Genomic DNA, 11,877 nt, shown 5'->3' with positions numbered 1-11,877 from the left:
AGAAACTATATTGTACAAATCATCAATCATTATGAGATCCTTAAGTTTTCTGTCTCCATTTTCTAGAAGTGATATTTGTCAATTTCAAAGTCTTTCTACTTTGGCTTAATTAGCTATAGGGCAACTTCTATGAAGAAAGGTTTTAATTTAATAGCAATAACTACATTTGCTAGCATAATCTATTTTATGTCACCAATAATCCATTTAATTACTAGTTTACAATACAGACCACCAATGTGTATAAGATTAATGAAAGAGTAATAAAATAGAAATAAGGAATAAGGAGCCTGAACTAACAGAATAGGACAGACCTATTGGCACAATGAACTTTTATGAATTCTCAGGCACTGTTAAAAGAGCACTGAAGGAGGAGCCTGATGCCATGTTTCTTATGCAAGTTGACTTACCACATGCACATTAAAACTTAGATGATCGCTTTAGTTATTACTCTTCCTTCTATAATTGGTAGGTATAAATCATCTCATTTTCTTTAAAGTTAACTCCCTCAGACCTCTTCTTGAATTTGCTCCCAAACATGTGCCATTTCACACCAATGAAAAATCATTTTGGGGGAAGCCAACTTGCTTTCTTAAAATTAATTAAAAAACCCATAAATATACCATTCACATAGTTAAATGCTTTTCTGGAGCCATGTTATCTATAATTATTTGATAATGAAAATGACCAATGAACTTCAGGTAGTCTATTGTATTTCCTCCCTAAATTTGCTTTTTCATATACATCCATATATACACATTCCTGTGTATGTATATGCCATTTATATTTAAAGTCAATCTTAAACAAGACCATGATTCTATTTCTGTTTGCAATCTCCCAAAAGTGATATAGTATTGGTTATGGGGATGAAAACAACCACAATGACATTCAGAATGACTATAGGGTTTATAGTTCAACATAACAATAATTATTAAATTTTTCCTAAGTAGGGAAAATGTGTTTGCAATAATTAAATTTTATTAAAGTAAGTAGTCATATAAGGATAACAGATTAAAGACTTACTTATAGGGGAAGTGTGAGGACTGGAAAAATATTGGGTCATCACTCCCTTTACGAAATCATAGGTCACCTATGTTGTCAGCATGTTGTATAACTGCATTAAAATGCTCTTAAGGATGCCTTTATGATTTCACTAGAGCCTGTGCTACTCCCTGATGCTCATACACATACACACACACACCCCACACAGAATACATGCCAAAACATCCATTCATATCCCTGCATCCCTCTCTGCCCACAGTCCATCAGCTTCATCCCAGTTAATATCTATCCAAATCTGAAAACAAGCCAATCCCATTTGTGGTGCTTTTGAGAAAAAAAAAAAAAGTTGTATATTAAATAACATGTCACACTACTTGAAGATCAGACGCATTCCTTTTATCTCAGTTAGTGGTGACAGAAATTTCATCCCTGGAATACTGTATTGGTTGGAACTAAGAAAAGCAGCTTCAGCCGCTTGCAAGTTTGCAAATCCTGTGATGTTAAATGGCTAAAATGCCTCCCTGGCAATTTTTCCTTCACTTGAATTGATCACTTTTTCCTAGCAGATAGGACATTTGCATGAGTCTGATTATTACTAAATGTAGTTGGACCTCTGCACAGCATGCTGAGCACAGGGAGAAACACCACCAGAGCTGCTGGGCTCTGGAGAGGAAGCGTGTACTGTTGTATCGCATGGCTTGGAGATGAAAGTCATTAATGGATTAAAGAGGATTGTTCAGAGTTTCTGGCTCCCAAAAACCTGATTTGTAATCCAAATTTAAAATAACAAAATTAACTTTTTTTTAAAGATTTATTTATTTATACTTACAGAACTGGGATACAGGCCCAAGATGCAGGGGCAGTGAGAGGACTCACCAGAGACAGAGTGGGGGGCAGAACAGGCTGACTGATGAAGTACACTGCTGAGGGGAGCAGCAAGCAGGTCAGGAGAGATCTGCCATGCCATGTGGGTCACCTCCGGGGCTGAGGATCAAACTCATGCTGAAGTGGCTTTAGCTTCTTCGTGCTGTGCTTTAACCTGCTGCACCACCAGGGAGGGCCCCCAAAATAATTTTTTATTTTGAAAATATAAAGCAAAATAATTCCATGGTCCTTTGGGACTCTAAGCATTTTATATTAAAATGAACAGAAAGTGTGTATTTATCTTTAATAAACAATGTCAGATAGCAAAGCTAACTGAAGGGGGAAGCATAGTAGATTATCGGAGTAGGAACTTATAACTGTTAATCATCTTCCTCTAAAGTCAACATTGGACAGCAGAAGTGTGAGTGTCTTTACTCACTTTTACCAGCAAGAGTACACATTTTAATACATATTTCTACATAGCAAAATAAGACATATATTAAGCATATTGCAGCTTTTATGTTCTTTTCACCTACAAAATTAGACTTATTTAACTGCGATATAAATTTAGACTAACAAAAGCAGTAATAATAATTTAAAGTTGAATTATGTACACAGGCACACACAATACTTAACTCTAACATTGTTAGTGAGGATTTGTTATTTTGTTTACTTGGAAATTGAAGTAACCTTGACCTCCTAAACACTACATATAAGAAGTTTTATATATTTGACCTCTCACATGCACTTCCTTTTTAAATTCTTTATATTAAAATTCCTGAAGCATTTTGTTTGTAAAATTGTATGGTGAGAGGGTCAGATTAGCTTTTAAATACATGCCAGATTTGGAGACTATGGCTTTGTTTCCATCTGCTTCATTCTTATTGGGGAGATATGAACATTCTAAATGAAGTTCAGCCAGTGTTCACATTGGTATAACTGATTGTTTAATTGGATTAAGTCATGATTGGAATATAATGAAGACAAACTTTTGTAGGCAGGAAGCTTAGACAGAAGGTTTAAAAGAAGTGCAAGTTATTTTCATCGTATGTTTGGGTCTATGTCTTCAGTAATACTGCCTAGAACTGTCTTAAAGATTCAGATTAAAAATGTGAAAATGGTGGCCCTCCCTGATGGCGCAAGGGGTTAAAGCACAGCACTGAGAAGCTAGAGCCACTTCCACATGAGTTCGATTCCTGCCTGCCCCCGCGGTGACCACATGGCGTGGCAGACCTCTCCTGACCCACCCGCTGCTCCCCTCAGCAGTGTACTTCGTCGATCTGCCTGTTCTGCTCCCCACTCTGTCTCTCACCGCCCCTGAGCCTCTGGCCTGTACCCCAGTTCTGTATGCACAAATAAATAAATCTTAAAAAAAAAATGTGAAAAGGCTTTTGTAAAATATAAAGCACTGTGAAATTGTGTTTCAGGTATCAAATTTTAACTTGAAGCAAGATGTTTCCCAAGTCTGCTTAGATTCTACTAATTTTCCAGGCCTGCTGCTTGGAGGTGTCTGTTGCTTGGATTTTGCTGCTTGCTGGATCAGAAAGACCCTGAAGCATGCTGCTTGTCCACAGTAGCAGCTTTTAGGCTACCTTGACCCCCTTCCAACCAATCAAGAATGCTTATGCTGTAATGGGTGGGATGACACGTTCCTTATGCAACCTGTATAAAAACTTACTGTTCTGTAATTCATGGCTTAGCCTTTTGGGACTGATCCCACTGAGTCCGCTGATGTGACAAGTAAATATCTCTTTTTGCCTCTCTGAGTGCCATCTGATCTCCTTGGGAAATCGCCATAACATACTTACTCTTTTTGTAACAACAAAATTATTTCCTGAGAGTATGAATTTATCTCTGTAGCAGATAGTGATTTTTTAACTTGTCATACAATGTCACAAACTGGTTTGCATTTTTGGTTATTCTAAACATTAATCACTGAGTAACGTTCAGTTTTCCAAATCAGGAATAAAGGGAGTGGTGGTGACATTTATAATCATCTACAGAAAGGGAAATATTTAAAATTTTCACAGATGGAGAGAGTATAAGGGTAAATTGTTTATCCACATTTCTAATTTTAGGAAGCTTTGAGGATATTTGAGGCTAGTAAGGAGCAAACATTGTTTTGCACATAGACTTAATCATAAATTTTCCATAGCACAATACTAAAATCTCCGACTTGGGAGGGCTTCTCAGTCTCAACGGATTTGAGAAGTTCATAAAAGGGAAATAATGTGATGCAACATGTTACATACACAAGGACATGACCTTTTATAACTCAGAAGGAGAAAGACAAATGCCAGATGATCTCACTCATATGTAGAATATAAAGAAACAAATTAAAGGAGAAGACAAAATAAACCAAAACAAACCTTAGAAATCTGACTGCAAAATTAAAGCTAACTGAAGGATGTGTTGTAAAAGGTTATACAGGGTGAGGGGTCCCATAGAATCTAGTGGAGGTCCACTGGGATTTGGTGGTACGTGTGGCTTGAGGTATCTAATTGTAGTGTTTTAAACTCATTTCCAGTGTTACCTTAATTCACATAATTTTTCAAAAAAGATAGTAACCTCTCAAAAAAATTCAAATTAGACTCTATATGCTTCCGAATATAATGTGACTTTTACAAGGATGGCATATGATACATACACATTCCTAATTCTAGCTTGTAGCAACACACTTTATTATTTCTATATAAACTGCATAACTCATTTCTACTTCAAACAACATAATTTAACCCAATAATCCCTATAAACAAATGTGGTCCAGTACTTGAGATTCTTAATAAATGCTAAGATAGTTGATCTAATAACAGATCACTAACCTAATGCTGCTTTCAAATAGTTTCAAGAACCTCCCTTGGTGCAACGGGTTAAACAACAGCACTATGACTAGCCACAGCTGCTTCAGGGCGAGTTCGATCCCTGGCGAGGGAGGTGATCCACAGGGTGTGGCAGACCTCTCCTAATTCGCCCACTGCTCCTTTCAGCAGTGGACTTTGTCAATCTGCCTAAACTGTTCCCCACTCTGTCTCTGGTGAAGCCTCTCACTGCCCCTGTACGTCTGGCCTGTACCCCAGTTTTGTATGCATAAATAAATATATCTTTTTAAGAAAATAGTTTCAAGGGTTAGATACATTTGATGGGAAAAACAAGAAAATCTGATGTCAAATATTTTCTAAAGTTTGAGATGACCAAATATGTAAATACTCATTATGAACAATACCCATAGAACAATAGAAAGTACACTGGTGTAATTTTCTGGCTACCAAATCTTAATATTAATTCCCCCAAACTCAGATTCAAAAATGTGCTGTTTTTTTTTTTTAATAGACTTTTAGAAACATTCGAGATGTATCTCTCCCCTTTATTTTTCTTCTGTTTGCTATGTATTTTTTATATTAAGTAGTCTTAGTGACTCCTGGGTTTATAAGAAATATCATTGAAAACACAATATTAAAAACACTGATATACTCACTAGTCATTACTGACACTGATCCTTGTGTTCAAAAGTCATCAGAATGAGATTATTTTTACGTCCTTATTTCCTCTATCAACTTTTCAAAGCTTAACTTGGAAAAGGAGACATAAATTTATATAATAATATATGATAAACACCACAATGAAGAGGATGGAAATCATTAATTTTTAAAAGGTCACTGGAATGAATTTTGATCACCTTTTTATAGCAACATAATAGTGAAATAGGCAAATGCTTCCAGTCACGTAGCTTGGTTTCCCTCAGGCCACAGCTTCCTCGTCAGTGGGGGTGGCAGCCTGGACAGGTGTCTAGGCTTTGAGCTTCCACATTTTCTGCAGCTCCACTGATGGGAACATTCTGACAGCTAAGAGATGGAGGAACTACTTGGCTATCTGAAGCCTGTCCTAACTGAGCCGGAAAATTAATTCTGCTGGTGAGGAAGACTGAGAAGTTGTGACAACAAACCACAGCTCTCCCACACAGACTGTCACTTGCCTTCCGCCCCTGGGCACAGAGACTGAAGGCTTTCTCTCACTAACATCTGCTTTGTTATTAATTCATCTTGCCTGCATCTTTAATTTGGGGTGACAGCTGCTTTCCTAGGTTTTGGATGCCATCCCTCTCAGTAACCAAAAACCGGGGTAGAGGGACGGTTCTTCCGTGCAGCTGTCTGCACAAGGCCTGGACTTTGTGTCTCCAGCACAAACCCATGCCCTGATAGCTCTTCTCCTTGCTTTCGCAGCTGGCGCGACGTACATCTTTGGGAAAAGCGGAGGCCTCATCCTCTATACCTGGCCAGCCAACGACAGGCCCAGCACACGCTCGGACCGCCTTGCCGTGGGCTTCAGCACCACTGTGAAGGATGGCATCTTGGTGCGCATTGACAGTGCGCCAGGCCTTGGCGACTTCCTCCAGCTTCACATAGTGAGTACCCGGCTTTGGCCTGGATTCTATTGCTTCCGGGTGGTCCAAGTTGGTGAGTCAGATAAATGCAGCAGAAGTAAATGAATAGCCGCAAAGGGGCATGTGCTTATGAAATTGCCTGAGTTTGTTGGAGCCTGATCCAAAGATGGTGCGTGTCACCTCATTCTCCTCTTGAGTTGTGAGACGTGATGTCCATTGGGTGCATCAGGGATAAGAGATTTTTATTTTCTTCTGGGATCTGCTGGAATATTCCTGTGCAGACTATGGTTTGAGCAGTTGTGAAAGAGTTTATCAGCTGATGATGTGTAAATAAGTGATTTACTTGGTGTTCTTCACCTCAACTTGGCAAAAGTAGCAAAGCCAATTAGGATGTTCATGATTTCCTAACTGAGGGTCAGTTTGCAAAGTTTTTCAGTAACGGGCCTGAGAGTGAATATTTTGGGGGAAAAATAAACTATGAATGTCTGTATTTGAGTAAAAATTTATTATAAAAACAGGCAGTAGGCTTTACTTTGACCTCTACCCTAGGCTACAAACTTACTTGTAGAGATGTAAAGAACATGTCAGAAAAACTGAGACTAGAGTAGGGGAGGGCCAAAGAGAAACAGCTCAGGACCAAGGTATATATCTGACATCTGGCTCGTATGTAAAGACTCAATGAGAACGTAGCCTCAGTCACTGCAAATCAGGAAGATCACAGTGCAATTCTAAGAAATTAAAATGATTTGGAGGAAAAATTACTTCGTTATGGGGATAGAAAATATTTTTATAGCAACAATTAACCCATTTTATCACCTGTGCAGTCTGCAGTTAAGAAAGTAGGGTAAAAAAAGGATATGATTCTCATCCATAAGTACCCAACGTGCAGCCTCCAATAGCAAGGAGAGGAATTGTTCTCATTAGTTAGCAATGACAAGCCTAGAAAGAATGGATTTAATTTGGAGCAATAAGAATTCGTTTAAATAGCAGGGGGGAAGCAGTTAAGACAAAAGATCGACTCGGGATTTCTACCAACCTCTAAAAGGAAGAAAAGGGAACAGCCACGGAGAAGCTGTGCACCAGGGTGCTGTCTAATGTGCCAGCCTAACCAAGGAAAGTGGAGGAGGATGGGTCATTGCTGGCCTCCGGAGCTGAGGTGCCAGGCTGGAACCACAAGCTGCAGCCTCAGCCCTTAAAGCAGTGCCTGTCTCCACCACATGCTCTTCAATGGGCCTTGGAAACAGGGGCAGCTGGAGATGCGAGGCTTGAACCGCATGCATGTGAGCTGGAGCAAGACAAGACTGCTCTGGAGAGCAGGGAGGGAAGGGCTGGCTAGGAACCTCCATCTTTGGAATGCAGAAGAAGGATGTTGAATAGGACTGTGAACTTTAGTACTTTCTCAGGTACTTTGGCAACCTATGGCACTACGCACCTGAGCTCAAATATATTAAAAAGCCGCATGAGGAGCAGAGAAAGGCAGCCATAGTTAGTACAGTTTATCTTTATTTGGCCTCTAAGAACCACCATATATTATAAAACTTGGAGATTTATGCTGCATATAACTTAATGACTATTTCATGGCAGCTGTAACTAGGCTATTATTACCAGCTCACTTGCATTTTTATGGTGATTTATCTTCTTTTTTTTGTTTAGTGTGACTTGCTAAGAAAATATGAGTTGGCACTGCCGTGAGCATCTTTTGCGAGTCAGATAATGTGCTGCTAGTTTATCCATTTCTCCCTATTTGTGCTTTGTGGAGCATTTCCACTTCTAAGAGAAATGTTTTCCTATTTCCTGACAGTGTACTTGAAATTGGCAGTGTTTTTATAAAATTGATATGAGGATCCTGGGAACTTCTAGGAGGAGCCATTTCGGTATATTGTGTTATGCCGTTATAAAGTCCTGTTGTTTCCTCAGTGTCTTTGAAAAGTGTGTGCTTCGAAACGTATCATAATAGGCCCTGGCTAGTATGCATTAGTATTTGTGTTCTCCATCAGCATGAATGTGAGGCTTGAACCGAACATGATATTGCTTTCTTTTAAAAAACAAAAATAAAGGGAATTTTATATCAAAATGTGTCAACACTACCCCCTTTGGGGCCCAGTGGGTTTATTCCACTGATGCTGCCATTGCTTACACATCGTGGAAAACCACAACAAATTGTCTTTCAGATCTTCAGTTAAGACATGACATCATAAAGCATCATGCATTTCATGAGACTTCCACAATCTGTAGTGGTGGATTTATTTATTGAATGCAATTATTTTTTTTTCTTGTGCTAAAGAAATTTACTCAGAAATTAAAGAATGTAAGGGCCATTAATGAAAGTGGAACAGGTTGGTTGGTCAGGAGGAAAGATTTCATTCCACTTTGGAGTTTCCTAGGGAGAAAAAGCAAAAGATAGTAACAGACAAGAAGAGGAGATGAAGCATCATAAATCTCAGAACCGGAAGAAAGGAAGAGGTGGATCCATGGGAGAGAGGGAAGACCTGTTGGGAGAGGCCTCCAGCAAGGAGGACAGGGGGCAAATCTTCACTCTTCAAATGTGGCCACTATTGGGCCTTGTTGCTACATCTGAGTGCTGGTAAAGCTGATTTGTTGGTGAAAAACAAATTAGAAACACTGAAATTAACTCTTTGTGTGGTGTGTGTGGGGGGGATGTGTACTATGGTATGGTGTGTGTTTGGGGCATAAGTTTGTGATGCATGGTGAGTGTGGTATATGTGTGGTGCTTGGTTGGTGTTTGTGGTGTGTGGAGGGTGTATTTGTGGTATGTTTGTGATGTGTGCTTGTTGGTGGTATCTGTGGTATATGTGTGGTGAGTGTGCACTGGGTATGTGGTGTGTGATATGTGTGTGCATTTGTGTATGTCATGTGTGTGTTGAGAGATATTGTGCACTAAATGTCTGTGTCTTTATAACTGGTATTGAAAGCAACTCCATAATGTCTAGGAATCCCTGAAATGTTTTGAGCACAGCAGTGCTGTCATTGGAATACGCCTTTAAGTCCCCAACTTAACATATTTTAGGGAAGAGAAAGAGACCCCTAACAACACCCAGCAGGAACATCCCCTTCAGCACCTTCCCAGAGGCTCTAGAGTGGCCACTGCATGGCACTGACTTCACCTTACCTGCTTACTCTAGTTTCCTCTCATCCTCTAATGCCGTGTTCCTAGTGAAAGCAGCAGCGAAGCCCACAGGTAGGCGTCTGACCTCCACCAGCCCTACCTGCCACGTGGGGAGCAATTGGGCTTTGTGGACAAACTTAGGATTTGAGTTTTGAGATTCGGGAAAAGGAGAAATGGCCCTGACTAATTTGGGGACAGTCTGCCTTGTGGGGGATCGCTGACTTGCATGGGCAGAGTGAGAGCATTGGCACTGAGAGTGAAGAAGTGGCACAAACAAAGGGCACCAAGACAGAATTAGAAAGTCACACAAATTTTCCATTTTCACCAATTGCTTAGATGACCTGTTGTTCTGGCTAAGAGAGCAAACATGCTGGTTTCTTCTAGACCTAAAATCCTCCCAATTCATAGATGTTAAATTAACTTTGACACTGAGTAATAAAGAAGAACTAGATCCTTTCAAATATACCAGAGGACACGAGATCAAAATAACTTAGGAGTATTTTGCTTCACATTTCCTAACATTTCTTCATTTTTGGTCTATGCATCCATGATGTGCTATTTTCAGTGTCAATTATTAAATGAAATCACAGACAGGAAGTATTTGACAAAGATAAGAAGATCTTTGTTGATGTGTGGTTACATGAAAGGGTATTCAATGGGGGAGCGATGTCTTGGGGAGAAGGATTTTTAAAAATCATCACTTCGAATATAAGGTTGAAATAATTGGAATCTATTGTTGAGGAATTAATCTGCTTAGTATTTGGAGAGCAGCTGCTATTACTTGTGAATGAGCTGTGTCTATTGAGAATCCAGGGAGCTGCATCATTTTACACTCACCTTCATTCATGCCAAAAGAGAAACATGAATAGGATGAGGAAGGATCACCAAGAAGTGCTTGCTCCTTCTTCTGCATGTCATTCTTGACAACCTCTTTCACTGCTACAGGTCAGGAGAAGTGGCAACAATTAGCTTCTTTTTCATAGTTCTTGCTGGGTGTGAAAAAAAACAACAACATCCTATTAATTTCTTTCTCCCTATGTATAATTTTCAGTAAATCCTCTTGGATTCATTTTTTAAATTATGAGTCTTCCAGGAACAATGAATATTTATGTCAGGGCATCTCTTTGCTTGTCAAGAATTTGTATCCTTCCTCAACCGTTTCCCTCTTGATGTAGATACCTACATCATCAAGGTAGACTTGGAAGGACTGCTGTCCAGACTGGCTACCATATCATAATGGCAAATCCTCCTTCTTCCAAAAACTGCCTCCCCCCCTCCCGAAGTAAGAAAGGACTGGTAGTATTCTTTCAGTTCCATGTTTGGGGAAATTGGATGTATATTAGATTTGGTTTATATAGTTGTATTTTTTTCCATAATTTAAAGCCTTTAAAGAGCTTTCTGGAGAATCAGTGGAAGCTGAGCTGAATTATGATGTCTATTCCTCCTATGTATAAATTGCTGGCCTGGGTGCTTCATTTTAGTCGTTTCTAGGTGAGATGTTTACAGTAAACCCTCAGCATCTGCTGTGTTAGTCCTCAGTGGGTGGGATGGCTGTTAGCTTGGCTTCATCTCTGGATCTGGCCAGTGGCAGAGCTGGATTTAACTCAGGAATGACACTCTGCAGAAGAGTACAGAGGAATGCTGACATTTTGGAGGCTGGTAATGCAAGGAAAGAGGGAAAGAACAAGAAAACAACAAAGGTGTCCAACAGATGCAATTTCATGTCCCACAGAGTGCTGTGCACTGCAGGTTGGCTCTGTGCTGCCTTTCATTGCTATTTGTTCATAGTGAAAAAGGCCTCTTTGGGTTTTCTGGGCTTAGGAGCTTTTCCAGATCATTAGCCATTTCTGTGGAGAGGGCCTGCTGGGGATCCTCTCTGCAGCTTCCAGCTTAGCCGTTCCATCCCAGCAGAGTTGGAGAAGAAAGTGGGAGAAGGAAGTAGAAGTGGGGATTTGAGGAGTGACTGCTTATGTAAGCTGGACTTGAGCAGCTACCTGCAAGGGTCTTGAGGTGTGTTTTTTCAGATCTCTATTATCCCCTGGGTACTTCGCCTTAATCTGTTTACTTTGAGTCCACACTGGTTTTGAGAGGCAATGTGCCACATTGGAAAACATGCTTAGTTTGAAATTTAAAAATAAATTGAATTTGAGACTCATTCCTCTCAGAGTCTGTGGGCTGTTCATCTTGGGCCAGCCACACCGTCACTGGGACCTTTGTCTTTTTGTCTATGGACACAAAATTACTATGTTGAACCATGAAGTTTAATGAAATAAAATATTACAAAGTTGTTATAAACCAAGGACTACACAAAGGTAGAATTGGTAAAATAATCAAGAAGGTGATGACATTAATAGGGGAAAAAAAAAGGAATTGGAGAAAGGAAGACTGTATTTTAAAATTGAAAATAGGACTTGGGGGCCCTCCCTGGTGGCGCAGCGGGTTAAAGCACAGCACTGAGAATCTAAAGCCGCTTCCACATGAGTTCGATTCCCGCCTGCCCCGGAGG

The 11,877-nt window shown here is 39.9% G+C and overlaps 1 protein-coding gene across 20 annotated transcripts in view; it reads left to right on the top strand.

Moving 5' to 3' along the window:
- Positions 1-11,877, top strand: part of NRXN3 (neurexin 3) — a 1,505,538-nt gene that overhangs the window by 1,169,042 nt on the left and 324,619 nt on the right. For all 20 annotated transcript variants that reach the window (XR_001145407.1, XR_001145406.1, XM_004681656.2 and 17 more), the window contains one exon: positions 6,084-6,265. Coding sequence is in view for 18 of the 20 variants with exons in the window: in XM_004681656.2 (XP_004681713.1) it covers positions 6,084-6,265 (182 nt within the window). In the remaining 2 variants the exon portion in view is untranslated. The remainder of the gene's footprint in view (positions 1-6,083; positions 6,266-11,877) is intronic.

Source organism: Condylura cristata, unplaced genomic scaffold (assembly GCF_000260355.1).
Source record: "Condylura cristata isolate star-nosed mole 26May11 unplaced genomic scaffold, ConCri1.0 scaffold00013, whole genome shotgun sequence".
NCBI classification, from domain to species: Eukaryota; Metazoa; Chordata; class Mammalia; order Eulipotyphla; family Talpidae; genus Condylura; species Condylura cristata.
The sequence above is the reverse complement of the archived record's forward strand: the minus strand, read 5'-3'. Positions and strand labels throughout refer to the sequence as shown.